The 24,013-nt window shown below is 34.0% G+C and overlaps 1 protein-coding gene across 1 annotated transcript in view; it reads right to left on the bottom strand.

Annotated features, from left to right (window-relative positions):
* Nucleotides 1-7,298: 7,298 nt before the first annotated feature.
* Nucleotides 7,299-24,013, bottom strand: part of LOC125061039 (monocarboxylate transporter 14-like) — a 36,880-nt gene continuing 20,165 nt past the window's right edge. The window contains exons 4-7 of the mRNA XM_047666179.1: nucleotides 23,150-23,268; nucleotides 11,754-11,921; nucleotides 9,240-9,399; nucleotides 7,299-7,455 (exon numbers count right to left, since the gene is read on the bottom strand). Coding sequence (XP_047522135.1) covers nucleotides 7,299-7,455; nucleotides 9,240-9,399; nucleotides 11,754-11,921; nucleotides 23,150-23,268 — 604 coding nt within the window. The remainder of the gene's footprint in view (nucleotides 7,456-9,239; nucleotides 9,400-11,753; nucleotides 11,922-23,149; nucleotides 23,269-24,013) is intronic.

A 24,013-nucleotide genomic window follows, 5' to 3' on the forward strand; every position in this document is an offset into this window, starting at 1 on the left:
CACGGTCGCACTATTTTCTAGAAAACCACACCTTGGCCACCTTAAAGACGGCCGTTATTAACAACCGTAAAATGACGGCCGTTCGTAAACGGCACCGCTTTTCTAGGAAACCGTAGCTTTAGCTATTGAATCTGTGTATATCCTACATATATTTTTAGTATTAGTTTTTATGTATAACATATAATTTGAAATTGTACTTACTAACCACGATGAACCCTTGTGAAACGGAGAGCTCCATATCTCATGATTAAATGTTTAGTCAATTATCAGGACTTAATGATAACACATATGACGACGATTATAAATCCCGGAGTTAGCAAATAGGCATGAAGTAATTTTGCATTATTGTATTACATGTCCCTATGGAAATGTCAACATTTCATGTGGTTGTCGTTTCCATGAATTTTCCTGAATGCGGATTCAAATTACTATTTAGATACTGTGTTTGATGTATTAATTGCCTGTTTAACGAAAGTGAAAGCTGAATCGTTCCATTCAGTATCGGGTGTGATTCATAAAGTAAATATTTGAATAAATTTATATTGTGGTTATAAAATCTTTTATAAGACCTGTGAAGATTCTAATATCAAACAAAATTATAATAAAAATGTAATTACTGAACAGGGCGTAGAGCGTGCGAGATGAACTGGCAAGCAACTCTCCGCCAGTTTTTTTAATCACCAAGTTTTGGTTGAGAGATAATGTTATAATAATAAAGTAACAAACGCAACACATTTAAAGTATATTTATTAACAGTATTTTTAGCAGTGAAACTTTTTGTGCATATATCCAATGTGTTAATTTTATAGAGATGTATCTGTTTTGTTTCCTAAAAAAATAAATATAATTATTTACTTCCTATATATGCTATGGTATCTTATGTGTATTTAAAAAAAAAATCCTCTTCAGTTAAACTTTGAAGCTCCTGAAATAACCAAAAGGACCAACCAAGCTTGATCTGAGGCTAAACAAAGGATAGAACTATTTAAATTTGTTAAAGTCAATTTCAGATAATTGTCTACGCTATCTAGCCTTGTCACGTGGTGTTCAGGAAGTTTTCTGTACATAGATTAATAAAGTGACATTCATTCGGTAGACAAAAGTATAATAAAGGCGGTGTTGTTCTACACAAGGACATTGATTAACGTGTGTATTGTATTAATGTATGAAAAACATATATTACGATTTGCCAAGTTTTGTTACGTATTCTTTGTTCAAATATAAAACCAAACAATTCGAAGTAATCCTTGCCAATGATTGGTGAATATCTTCATTGTCTTACACTTGGCACGTTCATTTGTAATCCATTTGAAAACGACTTAGATCACGAGGAACATTAGTCATCCTTTCAGTAAGGCATATTGCGTGCGACGATTTTAATGGTGATTTATAAGTTTAACAAACTCGTTATAAAAGCTGTCCATAATCACAATACAAAATATCTTTGACAAACATTAAATGTTATATTATCATATTAAATTAAATTTGTATTTTTTTTTAAATTAGGTTATTTTTTGAAGTGAAACTTCTTTATCGGGGTTGGAAAAAAAATCTAGTGTAACATTTTTTCGTTACGCGTCACATTTTTCCGTTACGCGCCATCTTTTGAAGTAAAACTTCTTTATCGACGTATGGGAGAAATTTTGTAGCAGGTTACGCGCCATGTTGCTTTTTGAAGTCAAACTTCTTTATCGGCGTTGGAAAAAAATTTACACACATTTGTCACATTTTTCACGCGCCATCTTTTTCTTGTCCCTACCACGGTTGATCCGAAGAGATTCGAAGCCATTAGTATCAAAAATATATAATAACGATAACGATGATAGTGATACTAATAATTCTATTACCATTAATGAAATTATGTAATAATCTTAGTACTACATAGTAGTACAGTAATAAGTTAAAATGAAATAATTGTATTTGTATTCATGTCTATGATAATAAAAGCCTTTTGTTAAACTTTATCTAATTTAACTTTATTTAACCAATTTCTGTAAAGTTGCATATAGTAGATCATTTTTCGAAAAATAAGGTCATAAAGAAGTTTCACTTCTTACGTGTGTACAACCTAGTACACGCACACATTTTTTTAAAAATATGAATGAGTTCCTGCAACCCTCAAGGGCGCAGACACATTTCTATACCTGTTAATTATAAAATTTTCTGCATCCCTTCTGTGACTGACATACGTCGACGCATATTGGGGACTAATGTCTTACGATGTTTCCGTCAATTATTGGGTTGACATCTCGGCTTCGTCGCAATGCTTGCCTTCAACGTATGGGTGAGTTATATGTATATATAAAAAAAATTGATGCACATCCAGGGATCGAACGCACGCCCTGATTGTATCCCACGCTTATGTTAATATATGCTTACCTGTTAAAATATATTTAAACTCAGTAAAAATTTATATGAATCTACGATTAAAATTAATAGCTAAAATCTCTGCACTAAATCAGTAAACCACTGAAATTCGTTAATGTGGAAAAGGCTTTCATCGAATATCTAACCGATAATCATTCAAACCTCTAGAACAGTGGGATGGCGTGATATTTATTACCGGAATTTCCGTTCTCCACAACCTTTGCGTGAGGCATGTTCCGGATGCCTATGTTACCCACTAAATTTTGTGGTCAAACGCTCAAGCTGAATAAATGGATAGTGTACCGTAATATATATGTCTCCGTAAAATTCTAAATAGTGTTTCATTATCTATGTAAACCTATGTCATTATCTATGTAAACCACAAAAATGAGCTTGCCCTCAAACTCAGTGGATCAAGGCCTTCAACATAAAAGATTGAAGGGACATAGTGTCCCAACCCTAAAAAAATAGATTCCTCAGTATGGAATGAGACACCTACTGTAGAAGTGTCTCACCACGCTAAAAAGCCTAAGCGGATACACTCGTATCGGACAAAGTAGTGGCTTATTATTGTGTTCAACAGATTGCCGCGGAGCAGAAAGAAAAAAAAATTATCTATGTCGCGTCATTTTAGTTAATCTTTAAATTTATGATCCATAGACATATTTTTTTTAGAGTTTCCTTGGGATTCCTTTCCAAGTTATCTGCGTCCACCACTAGCGGTAGGTAAAACTAGTGTATAAGTAAAACAAATTCCTTTTTCTAAAACTTTAATATTTAAATAATAACTTGAACAGTATTGTAGAAAAACAATTATCATAAAACTCTCAACCTGATACTTATAAAATTAATAATTAGTTAATATGGTAACAATCACATAATTCAAATAAATATTACAATACCTCTGTAACAAACTTTTAAATTGACAATGTTCCTTAATTAATAGGTAAGTTTATTTTAACTATATTCACAATAATCTTACTACAAGTTTTGAACGATAAAAGTTACGATAGATTTTAACTACGAAGGTAGATACAAAATATTACTACATCAAAGGTCCCGCAATTCTTAAGAATGGGAGATAAAAAATTTGTACGAAACATATTTCAAACATCGAAACAGTCTTTTGGAAATAATAAGTTACATAACTTCGTACTTCAAATAAGACGAGCAGCAAATCAAATAAAATGACGGAAAGACCGTCTTCCTGTTTATCTAAGACATCCGTCATTTGAATACGGAGGATATAACAAGGAATATTCCAAATAGGGCAATTCGATTTCAAACAAAAAATCTATGTACATTAAACAGAAGTGGTGATTTGTTCTATTAAATGATGTTCACGGCGGTGGCAAGACGCCCGACAGGAGTCATTGCGGCTCCAGACCCCACGGCGGGCTAACCCCTCGGGAACACTTCGCGAAGGCCGCAAGGTAGCCCGTCGACAGCATTCCGGGTACGGCGTCACGCAACACGGCCTATTAAGGGGCGCCCCATACGACAACGACTTCGGAAGACGGGACATACTACAAGAGTTCCCCGTCCACGCGCAATAAGTCGTCGCTCCACCGACGCTACAAGCGCACCAAGCTGGTTCACAGCGAGGCGGGGTCAGACAAAGACAAGCCTCAGAAACCGCCGGGGCCAATGGCGGATCGGGCTCCCGCTTAGAAAACCCAACGAAGAACAACAAAATGGCTCCTAATAGAGTCGACGCTGTGGAGAAGTAAAATCCAGCGCGAGGCACTTGCTGGTTTATGTAACCCGTCACGGGCACTCCGACGATTACCGGAATCGCCTCCGCGCCCTGAACGAAACCTGTTAAGAGAATGGCCGATTTAGTTTGAAAGTTTTAACTAGACATTGGGAACTTTTGAACTAAGTACTCACTCCAAACTTTGGTGAAGTGCCGACCTCTAACTCGCTCCATTGTGAGCATTTTCATGGAATAAAGGAAACCTCCCAAACAGAGTCCGTACATCCACGCGAATAATACGTAGCCGTGATAACCTTCGACGCTGCTTAGAGCCAGCATTGATATTCCTGTTGAAATAAATTTTAGTTATAATAATACATAGTAATAATGATAATTAAATTTATAAATAGAAAATTAAAACAAATTTAAAAAGTTTGGTCCCTGGTTTTATTTAAAAAATCGGTTGTCGGTAAAGTCGGTTTACGGACGATAGTTGAACGTGACAACGTCATAAGAAAATACTGATGGAATGGTTGCATTTTTCAAACGAAAATTTTAATTTAATTTGTTTGATAGATATTTTGTATGGATATAGAGAAGGAGGTAAATGGAAATCACAATTGAATTGATCAAGTTACATTTATTTGTACGCATAAATACAATTATGTAGAATGCCTCTTTGTCGCTTGTTCCGCGGTCTCGCTTGCACTTCAAGCCTTAAATGGAACGCCTCAGAGGTAACGCCGCATGAGTCATGTGTTTTCGTGCGTGCAGCCGGCTCCATCGAATTATAAGACGTTGTCACGTCAAAAAATGAACTTAAAAATATTTAGCGTCTAATCTAATCGTCGTATCAGCTACCTCTTTCAAAGCTGTTAAAATGACTATGCAAAAATCCTTCGAAAAGTGTTTCCTTTATTGGTTCTAATCTATAAAGTTTATGAAAAATATCGAAGTTGCTATAATTTAAACCAAAAAGCTTTCGAGGACTTGATTAAGTAACTTTCAAGAAGTCAATCGCGTTTAGATGAAACTGATTATATCATCGAAAGAGGCGAAAAATAAACAAAGTAATTATAAAATAGTATACCTATTCCTAACATGGCCGACTGACATAGATATTGCTTGGAAACAAGGCACTGCGCAGAAGGTCTGACGAGTACGAGCCCAAAGCCCGCACAGCCAAGTACAGCGGCGAAGCCAAGAAATGTCTGCAATAATACTAGCGCACTCTCCTCTAATCCCTCTTGGAAGCCCTGGAGAGCCTGAAAGTTTTGAATATATACGAAAATATATTTTATATTATCTCATTCGGTAATATTTAGAATATTATTATATTATGAAATGAAATACAGATCTTTATTGGCATATTTTATTTAAGAAAATTAAATTAAAGCATTATTCTCTTAACAAAACAATGCTTTAAAATATTTTTTTTAATTATTAAAGTACAATGTGTCCCTACCAAGGAGGTTTCAATTCAATTTAAGTAAACATAATCTGTGGTGAGCTTTACTAATACCAATAACAGACTTTTTCTATTTTGGCGCTATTTCGTACATACGAATTTGAGTAATATTTTGTTGGATAAAACTTTAGTAGCATGTCAAGTACTCGTACTAGTGTAATGTCAAGCAACACCGACGATACCGATGAAAATTGACATTCTAGAAACAGCTTTCGAGTGCCTAAACGGTAGATGGAGGACACGGTCGAATTTCTAAAGGCAAGCACGAATTATAAAAAATCCTATACTTGACGCTGGCTAATGCACAAATCGTGCCAGAGCCATTAAAAAAACTAAAAAAAAAAGAAACAGCTACGAAACTGACGAATAGTGTTTTGTCAGAAAAATCAAGAAAAACGTGTGACAAATGTAAGCTGTACTTGTAATAACTTTGAGTGATAAGTGTGATATCTGTCTATAATCATATTATATCTGTAATCTTATTATCTATTTAAGACGGAATAGCATTATATTTTTATAAAATATCAAAAATATACTTTAAAAAAATATTGGTTGTTTGTAAAGTAGGTTTACGATCGAGATGTTTACGTGATAACGTCTTATTGGTGATATAAGTTTTTGGGAAGTAAGGAATTAATGAAGATAACAATTTTTTCAAATTTTAAATTACATCTATCGTTTTATTCACACTTTTGATGATAAATTTCGGGTGTAAAATGACAAGTTTACTTATTCGACTATGATATACATTTTTCTTCATACATTCACGGAATGACTGGCAGCGCTCGAGATGAGACGGGAGATCGGTCCGTCTCTCTCTCGTTATACCTGCGATCGCGCTCGTGAGGTTTTGGTGTGACACAAGTTTCTGAACATGTCACCATAAAAATACACCATAAAAATACACCATAAAAATATTATAATTTCACCCGTGGCAGAAAACCTACACATCGCAACGCAGCTATCAAATATTGATCGGAGTATTCCTACACACACACAAATTTAAAATATTTGTACAAATTGTGCATCGTTATTTTCGATGTAGAAAAATAAATCAAATATTAATATTTCGTGGTATCGGTCTAAACTTATACTAATTGGAAGAACAATTCCCATGCAAAAGAAATCATGTTTTATTGATTTGAATTGACATAAAAAATTAACATAATATTACTTACCAGGAAAAATACAGGCGTATATAGACCAAATGCCGCCAAGCCGGCTGATAATAGCAAAACTTTCGCGGGACGGGATTCAAGCGGACTCAGATCGATGAACTGAGCCTTTTTCAGGATTTTTTCTTTTACCTATTATCAAAGTGAAACCTGTGGTTATTAATAAACCCTCCAGACTTTTGATTTTTCTAGTTTAATTTCTTATATTTTACTTGCTAATTAGAATAATTTAATAAAATTACATTTAAATCTGATTGTACTATAGTTTTTATTAAAAAAATGTTTAATAAATATATAGAGTGACTTTGATGTCGTAAAAACATCATCACTTATGTTACTTGTACTGTTCTTTGGTTTATAATTCTTAATTACCCTTATCCATATTTATTAAAAGCATTTTCAAGGAACTAACGAATCTTACATGGGAAAGAAGAAATATTTTAATAACTATATTTATTTAAAATCACAAAGAAGTAATTTCAATTTCAAAGTAAATGAACAAATACTAATCTTAAAAGACAAAATGTATGAAATAACCAATTAGATATAGAATAATATCATTATTGAGTGGTATTAGATTGATAATAATTGATTAGAAATATCTAACCTTTTTCCGTTGGTTTTTGAGATGCATAATGGCCCTTCGTTGCGGATGATAGAGTGAAGCACTTCGGTACACAGCACTCAGGAAGAAGGCTAATATTAGGAATCCTGTGATTGCCTGTAGACCTAGCCTCCAGCCTAGTTTACTGCAAATATATTTCAATTCGTATTTATAACAAAATCATACAAAAGCTGTTCCGAGGGTGAGATTAATACAATTATTAATCTGGATAGTTACGAACACAATGAAAAATTAATTTTAACGTTGATTCGCCTTCATAAAAATCAACTGTAAAATAAAAATGTATTAGATTTATATTTAAGTATACTTGCTAAAGAGTGTTGAAAAGAGCATTGTTGGCCTAGTGGCTTCAGCGTGCGACTCGCATACCTGAGGTCGTAGGTATGATCCACGGCTGTGCACCAATGGAATGTTTTTGTTTTGCGCTTTTAACATTTGCTCGAACGGTGAAGGAAAACATCGTGAGGAAATCGACATGTTGTAGACCGAAAAAGTCGACGGCGTGTGTCAGGCACTGGAGGCTGATCACCTACTTGCCTAATAGATTTAAAAATGATCATGAAACAGATTCAGTAATCTGAGATCTGACCTAAAGATGTTGTAGCGCCACAGATTTTTTACTTGCTAAACGAACTTTTCAAATTGAATTTTTTTTTGTGATACTACATTTATTCACGATTTTCCCTCAAACGGCGAGGTGATAAGTTATAATATATAACTTTTAAATTAGACTTACTCAAAATATATAGGTGAATTATTTTCAATTATTAATTTCATAAAATTTTAATCCTACAATTTGTTATTGTATTAAATCATTGTATTAAAAAATATACATATATAACGCTATAACTGTATAGAAGTAACGAAACCGGCTACATAATATATTATACGTCAGAATTTCATTTGAGAGGGTGTGAATCGAAAACCACTACGAGCTGAATTTCAGTTCCCAATACACGGCACAGCTTTCGAAGTATACGATTGAATAGTTCGTGATTTAAGCTCTCTAAACGATATAAATGGCGATTTTCAGTTTTTGACAGGGTTATTTGCTTTCATATTGAAAATGTGAAAATTTAAAATCTTTGTTCGCCGTTTTCTAAAGAGTTAAAGCCGACTATTAATATGAGAGAGATTTATTATAAGTTATGTATTAGTGTAGGTAAGTTAGTAAATTAAATTCATTAAGAATTTGCTGGTAGTTTTTAACCAGATGAATTATTTGATATCTCTGAAAAAAAATATAAATAAATCGTACTTGTTTGTACAAGAGAGACAAGTTTATTTACGTTAAACATTTATTCGATAAAATTTATTGCTTAAACATACTTGCTTTAATTTAATACTGTCAATATTTATTCCTATTATTTTGTCTGTAAATTAAACACTTAACATGAATCAAAACTACGAATTGAGTATTTAACTATGAAAAGAAGTCTATGTGAAACTAAACGGAAGTTTCAATAGAATTCGTGCCGTGAAATAGATATGTTTGTGATCTGTTAAAAGCTTACATTATCGTTTTATATTCTTGACTATTGTAAAGTTCATGCTTTCAGAAAGAAAGCTTACAAAGCAATAAGCATAGTAAAAAATGTAGTAAGCTATTTACCCCCTACCCTCCCTTATCAGCAAAAGTAAGCAAAGCTTTCAAAAATAATCGTACATAATGGTATTATTTTTTTGTAGGAATCCTCGAAAATGCAATTCGTTTTCAAGCATAGACAATGTGTGGGTAATATGTGTAAAAAAGTAAATAATTACTCTTGACGTAATCACCAAATAAGAAAATCAAAGGATAATTATAATGCTAACGTAATACTTGGTGGGCGTCTAATCTGTAGGAAGTTTTATATGATCACTTTTAGAGTATCTGTGGAAAAAATAATAAATACAATATTTACTCACCCAACAGCCTCCTTATAGGCGACGCTGAATAGAGCAATGCCCACTCCCCCCCCTGCGTGAGCCACCAATTCTACAAACTGCCTTCGTTTTCTGAAGTATGTCCCCAGTACTAGGCCTGCCGCTTCCCGGACTAAGCCACATCCGATACCTAACACTATACCTGCAAAACCGTATTATTTGTTTAAGTATTAATAGTTCAAACGAAAATACATTTTATCGGTATTACAACTGTCAAGCTATTTCATTTTTCCGTGTCTCAAATGCATTCTTCATGAAAAACTTCGACTATTGATATAATTTTTTATAGTGTAACGAGCTATTTTGATATTTGCCTGAAAATAAATTACCAGTAACATAAAAATTATACAAAAAAGTGCGTGCGTACAAAGTACTCAGAAGTGAAACTTCTTTGGCAAACTAATTTTTAAGTCTTGTTTATACAAATCTAAAACTTTAGATTTCCAAGACTTAGAGGAAGGGAATAAGAAAGATATGCTAGGAATTTAATTGTTATTAAAATTTTACAAGTGTCGAAAATTAATACAAATTATAAATTTAATTTTTTTAATATATATCTTCGATAATAAAAACACGTGGCATTTTAATTAACAATTCGTCAGTTGAAATTTCAATGAATTATTTTGCATAAAATATAAAATACTAATATTTCATGAATTCTCAGTCGGTCTCAATCGCTCTCTCCCTTTACTTCGACAAAAACGCTGTAGATCTTCGTGACGCTAATATTATTATTATTGCGTTTTATCCGTAAAAAATTTACCCTCATGCGCCTAAAGAAGTTTCACTTCAAAAATATTTTAATGTATTAAACATTTTCATCCAAAATTTATTTTACTTTAGTCTTAGCAAAATCGTCAAATTTTAAAGTGTCAGATTATTTCAACAACTAAATAAATGCTTTAACGTATATGGCACTTCAGAAGTTCCATTTTCGTAAACTCCTTGCATATTTGATTGTCTCTTATTTGCATATTCTTGGCTGTTAAAACTTTTTGTGCAGCGACATTACATCATGTACTTTGTAAGTTAGTTTAGTTTAAAAAATATTATAAGCTCCAAAGTTTGTGACGATGGATCTTTGTTACTAAAATTGGTACATCTTTTATTTATTAAGACTCAAAAGAAGACAGAAAATTGCTTTTAAACTGAATAATTTGAATTTGTAATTTCAATAAAATAACCGCTATAAACGAAAGTGACTTAAAATAATAGTCTTTTTTTTATTGCGACTAAGGCGTAAACTAGCTGCTGTGGTCTCTGGCAGAATGACCAGCGCTGTGGAACAGTCTGCTCCTCAGCATAATGCTGAGCCAGGGCCAATATCTATATATATACAATATCTATATCTAATAACAAGGGTTATTATTTCATATTATTATTTTTTTTAAATTTATTTATTTTACAGAATAATATAATCTAAATCATGGAATGTTACATTCGAAAAATGCATATAAAAATAGTTCTTCAGTTTACTTTTATGTTGGTTAGTATTAGGCTATCTGATAACTGACCGGGTAGTTCATTTATCCGCTATTATAATATTAATATAATTATTATTGAAACCAAGACACTCGTGCACAACTGTTCATATATAAGAATATCGTTTTAATATTTAAATTCAATGAAATGCTATGATTACTTACTTTAATATTTGCATAAAATCATTTTCCAACGATTACTATTACACCTGCCGGAGCCGCGGCCTTCTGAAGGTTCGCGATTATGAGGTAATTTAAATTAAAACCACAGTCTTCAATGATATACCGGAGCCGAAGCAATTAGAATGCTCTTTAAAAAAGGAAAACGTCGTATCGGCTTCAGTGTGATTAGCCCACCAGTCCCAATATTGTTTCACGAACGAAAAACAAACGAATGTGCGTTTCTTTTTTTTCTATTATCAGTTACTCGAATATTGATGAAAACATAACTCGAGGTTTAGAAATAGCGATGAAACGATAGCTTGTGTCGCTTTATTGTCATTGGTCAACTGTGTCTCTAGTCTAATCACGTGATACAATTTGTTCCATTTGACCAATCAAAACAACACTAAACCATTTGTCTTTTGTCTCTGTGTAAATCCTACGTCTGATATCTTAATATATATAAATTACGTGTCACGTTGTTTGTCCGCTATGGACTCCTAAAGTACTGAACCGATTTCATTAAAATTTGCACACCGTGTGTAGACCCAACTTAAAAGATAGGATTAGGAGCTTACATCTCAATTTATACCCGCAATATTATTTTATTGCAAAATATTTGTTTATTATTTGATAGTCACAATTCTAACAGATGGCGCTGTGTTGAAAGTACCAACGTTTCACATAAGCTACAATTTAATGGCATAACCACCAAAAAAGCATGATGGTCCCCATGACTGGTGTTCTCCTACCGTTTCCCTTGAATAGTTTGCTACTATGTAATATAAGAAAAACCTTAGCCACAGCAACGCTTGGCGTGTCTGCTAGTATATTATTTAGAAACCCTTATTACCGTAACTTAAAAGTGTTTGATGGAGCTGCGTGGCGAATGACGTGAAGAGACAGGCCAATGGAAGCAAAATTCCGCCCAGCAGTGCTGCCAACCGTGGTGACCTTCGACGAGCGGTAACTATGGCTCCGGCGGCACGTGACACTCCTACGCAGAGCGCACCTGCCCAAACTGGAAAATAGAATTCATTAGATATGTTGATGTAAGATTTGTAAATATCCATTTGATCAATATTTTGTAACTAGGGATCTCTCTGCTATTTATAGAGCAGGGTAAGCAAAATTTACTAAAACCTTTTCGGGTGCATCCGCATAGTCATGTCTCCTGGGATCTATTTCACATTCTACCAAGGGTATGAGTACAGTCAGAAAGTCTAAAGGTACGGTAGACAAGAATATAAGTTGAATAATTGTTATATGTCCCCTTTATTGGAGTTCCCATATTTTAGTTCAGGTTTTCTCTTTTTCAAGTCATTATATAATCGATAGAATGTGTAGTATGCTCTAAGCTACAAAATTATCATTACCGTAATCTTTCTTCTCATGAATATATATTACAGTTTAAGCTCCAATGTAATACAAAAGATATTCCAGAAATTGAATAAATTTTGGCAGTTAATCTTCTTCGTATCTGTCAGTTATTTGATGAACATTATTAAAAATTTGATAGTTCTTATGTAGGACGTCCGTCAATCGGACCGTTTATAATTTATTTAATAATAATAGATATGTTTTCTGTGTCTACCAAAACAGAATTATTATTTCGATGTAATGAGCGAGGACCTTCATGTTATTGAGCTCTATGTCATCTGTATTACCAACCAAGAACAGCAACTAAGAAGAACTCGCATTGCGCGATGTTACGTCTTCTCTGTGCTGCTCTACGGCGTAGAATCTTGGATGCTGACAGAGACTAAGTCCAAAAAACTGGAAGCGTTCGAGATCTGGGTTTATCGATATATGCTTAAAATATCTTGGACAGACAGCATACGATACAACCGTGCTGGACAGAATGCAGAAGAACAAAGAAGTGCTTAGGAAAAGAAACTTAAGTATTTGGACACGTTTTACGTAACTCCGAAAAATACGAGCTCCTTCAACTAATCATACAAGGCAAAGTGGCAGGTAGAAGGAGACCTGGCCGCAGACGCACGTCTTGGTTGAAAAACTTGAGACAATGGTTTGGTTAAAGCACCATGTCATTGTTTAGAAGCGCGGCATCCAAAATTAAACTAGCCATGATGATCGCCAACCTTCGCAAGGAGATGGCACTATAAGAAGGAGAATTACCAATTAAGCAACTAAGGCAGATTTATAGAGAAACATTGTAGTGAGTGACAGCTCATGCCGAAAATCCGGAAATCAAAATCTCAAATCTCATACAAAATTTTACATCTGAATAGTTCTCCCATACTCGACACGCTTCGCTTCTGTTGAGTTTTATGTGAGATTATTGAGACAATTGCTAGTAAAAAATTAATCTCGAAAGAAAATCAAACGAACCACTATGTATACTAATTAAAACATCTCTGTAAAACTTTTTGTTTGAAATTAATATCTGAATAATGAGGGTCGTCTATTGTTTGAAAAACAAATTCTTGTAAAAACTCAGAAGAGTAATTGGGTCTGAAGAAATTACTTAATTTAGAAATTAATAGCAAATTAAGATACGCTTTGAAATGTATAGATAATGCAACGGGGAAAATTATATACACAAGGTCAGCCGTTTTATTACAAGTTTGATAAGTACAAAAAGTTTGGGTTACGACGCGTTAGTGTTCTTATCTAACTTAGGATAAAGATATCACAATGCTTGTCAGAACACAAAAGTTTCATTTGAAAACTAAACGGAATAATTTAAAATCCTTTAAATGTAATTGAGGTAGCGTTCAAGTATTACGTAACGCAATTTTTGGAGATTATTTACCCCCCCCTCCCATGTTACTCGCCGTAACGTTTTTCAGTACCCAAGTACAGTACTGTACCCAAGTATAGTAAAACGTTTCGTGACCACCTAGTGACTCTTTAGTTACCATTATGTGGTGTAAGTCGAAAAAAATATTAACAATAACGCGTAATTTAATCCCCCCCCCCCCCCCGCATCGTAACGTTTTACAAAAGGAAATACGTTACGTAATACTTGAACGCTCCCTGATAACAGTAGCTTACTTTATTGGAACAAAGGGCAAACATGCACACACCTGTAAGGGGTGTAAGTATGAAACGATTCTATAAAATACGACAACTCACGTCAAAATTTAGTAGGTTGATGTAAGAGAGTCACTCTTAAGCGGGCCATGGACGGACGGCGCGGCGACCGCATATTGCAGTCGGTCTTGACTGCAATATGCGGTCCATACTGCGGACCTGCAGTTTCCATACTAAATTCATATCCGCAATACACGGACCGCTCGAGCAGTTCCTGAGCAAACCGCATATTGCAGTCGGTCTTGACTGCAACATGCGGTATGGCCCGCTTTAGCGCTGGTGATATTCACAACGAGATTTACTCTTTTGTGAATATCACCTTTAGACAGCATCAGACTTAACCGAGCCTTGGACGTATTGCCCTTTAAGTGGGGTAATGTTTCTAAAAATCTGTTGTATAATAAAAAAAAAATTATGGTATTGCTATACAAATCTTAAATTAATTTAGAATTTATTAAATTATTTACTTTATATTTCAAGTATTTTAGGAATCATAGTCAGCGAGACAGATAAATAAGATGAAACTTCCACTCACACTCTAACACACACACTCTAATTATGAATTGCAAAGTTCCATTGTTTGACAGATCCGGATAAAGTTACATATATAAATTGCTGTACAGAAATAGTTCCATGTATAATTCTTTACCACTACACAACGGTACAATTGTGTCTTAAAATGGAGTCTCAGTTACACATGTATTGGTACACAAACATTAGCAGTAAGGTAAAAACACTTCAGGGAAATGTACCACATAAATCGCAAAACGGTCTCTCCATTAACGCCAGGCACACTAACTTTTTTAGCTGTTGCTCGTTAATAAAGGCCTGCAGGCTTATTACGGAGTCGTGCATTCGCTTATAGTTACGATTACTATTATTGTAAGATCCGGGCTATAATGATACAAATTAATTCTTTGGCATTGTATGTCTAAGTCATTACTACACCACGCCAATGCCACGGAAGCTATATTAACTTGTAGGTACCCCCAATATAATAGGTTAGGGAAAAAGTCTTTTCGTATAGTATGTATGAACTTGAAATAAAATCTCTTTGGCTATACTTATTGTATTTGGCATGTTTTGGTATCATTAAAAGTTTAAATTTTAAAGATAATTCCAAATTCAAATTAGGAAAATGTGTGATTTTTATTTATTTTTCGTTCTGTCAAGATGAGTGAATCTATTGAAGTAATTCGATACATTTTAAAATTTTACTACAAAAAAAGTAAAAGTGCAACACAAGCCGCAAAAAATTGCAATGTTTATGGAACCAGTGTTTGTGAGAGTAACACAAATTTGGTTTAAGCGTTTTCAATCTGGAAATTTTGATGTCAAAGATGCGCGTCGCTCTGGTCGCTCTACGGATAGAATGGATCCCATTTTTGAAAAAGTGGAGCAAGATCAACATATCAGTAGTTATGACGTAACTGAAGAACTGGGAATTGATCACAAAATAGTTTTGGCGCATTTGAAAAAAACTGGGTACACAAAACAACTCGACATTTGGGTATCTCACAAGCTCACTGGAAGAAACCTAATGGACCGTGTACTCATTTGTGTAGTCGTCGTTTAACAATAACTGTAAGGCCTATACACTTGATCATTACTTGCTTTGTGTGTCTGAAAGCTATACTTTAATTTAATACATAATAATTGTTCAGTTGCGCTCTCAAAAGATCGGTAATAGAGCCGCGCATCATTTTAATGACGTTAGACACTTAGTAGAATTATCTAGGGAGCGTTAAGCTTTCAAATATCTCGTTTTGTTGAGGTAATCACTGTCTATTTAAGTAAATCCTTATTCCGAATGTAAAATAAATCCACATTGTGCCGCTTAATGCGTTCATTGTAGTCTACGCAATTTAATTAGCAAGTTGTGTGTTAGCGAGCTGTTTCAATCTCGATATATTCATTTTCACACAGTATTTTTAGTGAATTCATATTTTAATTAATTATTTCGTACTCCTACATCTAACTAAAATATATATATATAATAATTATACTAATGATATAGCCAAGTTTGGTAAATTTATTGTACTATTAGGTCTAATAAACTAAAGGAATATCGTTGATCATAGAATAAATATAATTGCAATTATTCAAACTCAAACTCAAAATATCTTTATTCAAGTGGGTAACCAAGTACACTTTTGAATCGTCAAGTTAAATTAATCGTAAATTTACATTTACTACCAGTTCGCAAGTCAAGGACGTAGAGCGGGTAAGAAGAACTGGCAAGAAACTTTCCGCCACTCTTTTTAATCGCCAAGTATTGTCATACAAATTGTTTGAACTGGAGCAAATCAATCCCAAGGATTAGGATCATTTAAGTAGTCCTCAAATTTATAAAAAGCTTTGTTGATTAATTTTCATTTAACGAGGGCTTTGAATTTATTTAGTGATAATTCTCTAATTTCGCTTGGGAGTTTGTTGTAAAAACGAATACAATTTCCATATAAGGAGTGGTTTATCTTCTGGAGCCTGGTTGGTCGTACACTCAACAATGTAATAACAATGGTTTTGAGATAATTAACAAATAAGTTGGGTTTGAAATTTCGGCAAAAAATCTCATCAAAGTCGAGTGCCGTGAAATGGCTACGACGTTTTGAATATCTGGATAAGCCAAATTTTAATGAAAGCGCACATTTTTCCCTTACTTAATTTAATAAAAACCTTCGGACCCCTTCTTGATGAATGTTTAGTATTATGCGAAGGTTCGCACAACCTCCTTGAGGGAAATTCTCTCATTTTCAAGAAATCTTTCGAGTTTGTCAGTATATAGGTGTACATACGTATTTTGAATTTGAAAAGGTTTTACAAGTATACAATCTAGATTTAGTTGATGTCTTGCGATTCGTTTGTCCTTCAAGAGAGCGTTCCAATTCTTAAAAGGCCAGCAACGCACTTGCGTGCCTTCTGGCTATGTGAGTGTCTATATCACTTAACATCAGCAGAGCCTTCTGCCCAATTATGTAAAAAAAAAAAACTAAAATGTGCGTGTACTAGTGTACACACGTTAGAAGTGAAACTTCTTTATGACCTTACTTTTCGAAATTTATCTATATGCAACTTTACAGAAATTGGTTAAATAAAGTTAAATTAGATAAAGTTTAACAAAAGGCTTTTACTATCACAGACTTGAATACAAATAATACAATTATTTCATTTTACCTTATTACCACTAAGATTATTACAGAATTTCATAAATTGTAATAGAATTTTTAGTATTATTGTTATCGTTATAATACATTTTTGTTATTAATGGTTTAGAATCTCTTTGAATCAACCCTGGTAGGGACAAGAAAAAGACGCGCGTAACGGTCAAATGTGACGCGTAACCGAAACATGTGACGCGTAACCGAAAAATGTGACGCGTAACGAAAAAATGTTACACAAATTTTTTTTCCAACCCCGATAAAGAAGTTTCACTTCAAAAACCAAAAGAGCAATTAAGTTTTAACAAAAGCTGTTCAGTTGTCTTGTTCAATTATTCTTTACTCATACAGGATTTCAACAAAAACTAATATTCAGCAGGTTGTCCCGCCGGCACTTCTATTTATTTCAATATTTCATAAATAAATATAGTCTAACTCGGGTTAATGTTGTTTTTGACGTGACAACGTCGTGCGTGTCATTCGATGGAGCCGGCTGCACGCACGAAAAAACATGACTCATGCGACGTTACCTCTGAGGCGTTCCATTTAGGTTTGAAGTGCAAGCGAGAGCACGGAACGAGCGAGAAAGAGGCACAAAAAATTGACATAACTATCAAACAAATAAAATTAAAATTTTCTTTTGAAAAATGCAACCATTCCATCAGTATTTTCTTATGACGTTGGCACGTTCAACTTTTTAAATCGGCCCAGTTGTTTTGAGTGTTACATATAAAATTAATTTTGAAATCTTTTAGTTTTTTGTGTAACCATTGTTTTTAGTTGTGTAAACTCGCGTCTATAATATTTGCATAGCACTATCCGCGATTATAATCGAAAGAATTTTAATTTATATGTAATACATAGCAATGTCCCGTCAAAAAATATGTAAAAACATGTGTTACACAGCCAAACTATTCCAATACCTCAAATTACATCGATAAAATCCTAATGATATAATTTTGACCTTAAATTTGAAACCCAAAGGCTTGACCTAACGGCGCTCACAGCTTAACTCATTAGTCGAAGTTTTGATTCAAAGGCAAGCTATGAGTAATGGTTCCGTATCCGCCTTGCTGACAAAGACCGCTATAAACGGAATTACTTCCACCTCTTAATATTCAAACCAGGTCGTGAATCTCGGAAAATTAATTTAATAAATCACCCCAACCACAAATAACGGTTACTGAAAACTTTGTTTAAATGTAATTTAAGATGTCGCTTATCGTAATTTGGTTTGTCTCAGGTCCTCGGTACTAATTTCTTGAAATTCCAATTTCGTTATTCATCCAGTTACAACGGTCTTGAAAGCAATTTAGTTACAAATAATTGATTGGTTTTAAAATAAACTGTACGGTTCAATGGGATGTTTTACACAATAGAGGATATTATTTTCACTCTATATTTGTTAATTTAAGGTACAAATAATTTCTAATTTAGGCTGAAAATGGTAATGAACAAAAAATACTGGTATTATTGTGAAAAAGCGTGGGGCGCTTTGTGCCATATTTTTCGTCTATCGAGCAACCCACGCTTTTTCACAATAATACCAGTATTTTTTGTTCATTACCATTTTCAGCCTAAATTAGGAATTATTTTTCACTTTTTAGTTTGATTTGCTTTAAAAGCGTGTTTTTTAGTTTTTTTAAACTATTATTTATTTTTAATTTTTTTAATTTTTTTTTCGGATTATTGCATTGTCATCGATCTTTGACAGGTGCGCAAAGTTTGAATTAAATCTGTCCGTTAAAAGTGGGTCAAAATCGAGTCCGAAGGAGTCGGTTACATACATGCATACAGGTGAAGCTAATATAAAGCGTGTAAAAAGGAATAAATTAATGTTAAATAAACAAAATGCTTATAAAGCTGAAGAGAGTGCCTGCGTCTATTTTGTCGAGGCGTAACTACGACGATTTAGCTAATCGCCATCCTTACAAAACTGTACAGCCTTTGCTAGTAATGCCTCGAATAAAGGCAAGAAAGGTTTTATCTAAGTAATGTACTCGCGTACACTAAAGACAAATTATGTTTTCATTTACCGATTCTATAATCGGGAGTTCTATAACGGAGCTATTTACTATCTCCTAACTTGGTAAATAACCATTCTAGAAATAATATACTTAGACGTATTTTAAAACTATAATGCGAGCTTCGACGTTTTCCATATTATCTCCGCGTCTTCGATGGAGATAAGAAAATCGTATGGATTTTTAAAATCACATAAAAACGCACACACTTTACACATTCCCCCACACATACCTTAATTAATAAATTATTAGATAATTGTGTTTGTTGTTCGTTATGGTGTAATCTGTCATCTATATTTTTTTATTTCAAATTGTAAAAATTATCTATTATATAACTTTTATCAATGAACTGTTAAATAAATAAATAAATTTCATTAACCAACAAGAAATCAAAATGCTTTTAAAACATAATGTAATATATAAAATTCTCGTGTCGCGGTGTTTGTGGTTAAACTCCTCCGAAACGGCTTGACCGATTCTCATGAAATTTTTTGTGCATATTGGGTATGTCTGAAAATCGGACAATATCTATTTTACACCCCCCTAAATGTTAAGGGTAGTCCCCCTAATATTTTTTTTTTAATTTTAAGATAAATTTTTAATTTTTAGTTTTTTAAGATACAGCATTAAAAAATACATACAACCCCTAATTTTCACCCCTCTACGATCAACCCCTATTTTTTATTATAAATGATAAACATGGCAAAACGACGTTTGCCGGATCAGCTAGTAGATATTCCTATAAAAATCTAGCTATTATTGGTACAGTAACATTGTACATATTGTCTGTTCTTTTATTATATATTTCCCACGAAATATTACAAAATAAGACAAAGGCATTGACACAGATAAATGTATAACCTTAATTAGCAATAAAAGTATTATCTCAACCAATTCAAAAAGTATTTACTTAAGGTAGTTAAATTCCTCAGTATCGAGATAACGTTTGTTTATTTCCTCTGGGTCCTATTGGCAGATTACGTCTTGAAGCTTCGGGCGTTCGAAATGGATTTCTAAATGAAATATTTAGTCATGGTAATCAACAATCCCTTTTGTGTTTGATAAAGATACGCAGACAAATAAAGAAATATATAATATTGGTGTGAAATGGAACTTTTAATACCGATTTTTTTTTTTTTTTAAGACAATTCACACCCATTGAACTAGTCCCATGCTAAGCTGGTGAAGATTGTGTTATGGGTACTAGGCAACGGATATACATACATATTATAGATAGATAGACATATAAATACATATTTAAACACCCAAGACCTAAGCACAACACCAAATGCTCATCACATCGATGTTCGTCTCAGCCGGGGATCGAACCCGGGACCCATGGCTTCGCAGTCAGGGTTACTAACCACTAGACAAATGAGTCGTCATGAATTAGGACTGATATTTCTAAATTGAAGTCTATATTAACCTAAAGCCCTATTTGTAGTTTTATTATTGCATACACATTACACACACATGCACATGTCGTATAACGCGAATGTCCCATACATTGACATGAGCAACTTGGTTTTAACGTAACAGCGATTTTATTAGGACCTAAATAAAGTAGTTGTTTTTGCTACGTTTAGAGGCGAAACGTGTGGAGGAAAACATCTTAAGGAAACCGGCCTCTTACTCAAAAGATGGCGTGTGTCAGGCACAAATGCCTGATCCTACCTACTTTTCTGTTAAGAATTATCACGGATATATAAATCAGCCAAGATTTAGATGTTGTAGCAGCCTGTTTTTTTAGAAGCGGTGAGAAATTTAAAGCCTTGTGATTCTTTAGTTTTTATTTAAGTGCGTGAAATTTCTGAACACACTTTGTTTTATATTGCGAATATATATTTTTTATACGCCATATTTTAATGAACAAAGCCACTATTAATTTTTAAATTTAGTTGCAGGAAGTGTTTAAGCAGATAAAAAAGGAGAAAAAAAAAGTCGTACAAGAGGTGTAAAATAGGTCCTGAACAGTGCGGAGCAGTATTGGCCTAGTGGCTTCAGCGTGCGTCTCTCATACCTGAGGTTCGATCCCCGGCAGTGCACCAATGGATTATCTTTCTATGTGCGCATTTAAAATTCGCTCGAACGGTGAAGGAAAACATCGTGAGGAAACCGACACGTCTTAAAAAGTCGACGGCGTGTTCAGGCACTGGAGGCTGATCACCTACTTGCTTATTAGATTAAAAAATGATCATAAAACAGATTCAGAAAACTGAGGCCCAGACCTAAAAGAGGTTGTAGTGCCACTGATTTTTTTATTTTAAAATGGATCCTGAACAACCGAGGATCGAATGCACGATCTGTTGGGGCTCACTAAACCAAGTTACTATCCAGTTATAACCCTATATGGGTCTTGCTTTGATTCCATCCGTTTAATTGATAATTTTTATTTCATAGGCACGATCAGCCTCTCTGACACATGTCATAGATTTTTTTGATTTGAGACATGCCAGTTTCTTAGAAAGTCCATTGGTGAACGACTCGAACCTACGACCTCAGGGATGAGAGTCGCTCTGAAGCCACTAGTAACACTGCTTAAGTAAAAAGCTAAGCATATCAAGTACCTTCGCAAGATAAAATAGAATTTTCATTTCTGCATTTCAATACATTTATAAAAATATCTTTAGCAAAAGATACAAATTGTAACAAGATAAGAAAATTCGCTGACCGCGCTTGGAATATTGCTTGTATTGACATCTGATTGTATCGATACAACGTTGACAGCTTTTATCCGAGAAAATATTACCAGAAATATGGGTTTTCCATCGTATTGATATTTCCCGACTTGGAAGTGTATCATATTATTGAATATAAGAAATGTTATATGAGATATACTAATATATAAGCTTAGATGAGGTGTAACGTAAAACAAAGATTATCAGTTAGGAGAAGACATTAGAGAAGTATTTATCGAAAAGTGCCTTTGTAAGGATTTGAAACAAGTTTTTTCAGATTTATTTTCGATCATATTTTTCATGACTATAATTAATAGGTCATGAATATTGAGTAAGAAAACAATAAACATAATACAACAAAAAAAGGGACGGCCTTATCACTTTTAAATCTCTTTTCAGGCAACCCGTGCTAAAAGAGAGCTGAGAATAACACAGAGAAGTCCAGAAAATAAACAAAGTAACGTAAGCAACCTAGGGAGCGTTCAAGTATTACGTAACGAGTTTTGGGAGGGGGGGGGGTCCTTTTGTAAAACGTTACGATGCGGGGCGGGAACGTTACGCGTTATTGTTAATATTATTTTCGACTTACAACACATAATAGTAACTAAAGAGTCACTAGGTAGTCACGAAACGTTTTACTATACTCGAGTAGAGTACTGTACTTGGGTACTGAAAAACGTTACGGCGAGTTACATGGGGGGGGGGGGTCAATAATCTCCAAAAATTGCGTTACGTAATACATGAACGCTCCCTTATACAATATACATATTGATATTTACTATTTAATTTATGTCCATTGGTTGGAGTTCAGTACCATTGTCTCAATATCGTACAAACCATGCATCAATAGTTGTATAAAAAAACTAAAATGTTGACTATAACTTCAGGGTGTCGGTTTTTTGTGACGGTATGCGCGGGCATCGTAAAAATTTACTCTCATAATTTTTACCTAATGCGCCTAAAGTATAACTTCAAAAATAACCAATTTTCTTATAAAGCGCAGAGTGGGTTGTAGCTCTGCGGGGGTTGAGCTTGGAGACCTCCCGTAGAACAATTTTTTGCAGCTGATGACCTCGTCTATCCCCTATTTGCGTTTGATACACGACTTTTTGGCCACCCTGTATATATATATTTTTTTATATAACATTTGGTTCTGCACTTCTCGCACGAATCATGTTTCTTTTTTTTTTTAGTTTTTCTCTTTAACTAGGGTTGCCTGGAAGAGATCGCTTATTAGCGATAAGGCCGCCCGTTGCATCCCTTATAATTTTTATGTATTGTGTTTCTTTTATTTGCAACGAAGTGTAAATCAATAAAATAAATATAACCAACCTGCGTGGTCAGCAGCTGGTCCCAGGTGACGTAAAGCGTAGACGTGCAGCGCTCCATACGCTAACTGAAGTCCAGTCGACAGCAAATGAGCCAAGAAAGCTGCTCCACACACGATCCACCTTAAATATAAATCGTATTACCACGTTATGATTATATGGAGCTGTTTTATAAAATCTCCATTTGATGAGTTAATGAAAAATGGCTGACGAGTGACACTACATTTCTTAAAAAAAATCACCATAATCCTTATTAATATTTTAAAATTACAGAGATTTAAGTGTTAACGCGAAATTGAGAAACAGAAAATTGAAAAATGTCTAATAAGTATTGAGTATTAAGAAGTGATTTCCATGGCTGACGCACAAACTGTGCAGCCTTGCGATTCTGTAACTCACTTTTCGAACTCACACAGCGGTTTTCACAGCGGCGGTCGCGTTCAAATCAGTCGTGAAGCAGTCATTTTATGATTTGGCATTCTAATAAGGAGGGAGCTTGTAGTTTATTGTTTATCAGAATGCCAAATCGAAAGAGATTCGAAAAGTGAGTTACAGAATCGCAAGGCAGGCCCAGAAATAGGGAAAGAAAGAAAATCGCAACTTTTAGCAAAACAACTATAAATGTTGTATATTCGACGTTTTTATGAAACAACAGTCGTACTAATTATGACTCGTGTGACACGCTTTGATTCTCAAAAAGGGAGCTTACAGAAAGTCATTCCCCCCTCTTATTACGGAAAAAGGAAAAATACGTCATGTGTATAATTATGCCTTGATCACACCTAAAAACATTGATCGCTTATGTTTTAAACACTTGATTTTAAAAGTTTTAGGACGCGTATGAAATGTACGCGATTTATTATCTCCC

This window comes from Pieris napi, chromosome 22 (genome assembly GCF_905475465.1).
Source record: "Pieris napi chromosome 22, ilPieNapi1.2, whole genome shotgun sequence".
Taxonomy (NCBI): domain Eukaryota; kingdom Metazoa; phylum Arthropoda; class Insecta; order Lepidoptera; family Pieridae; genus Pieris; species Pieris napi.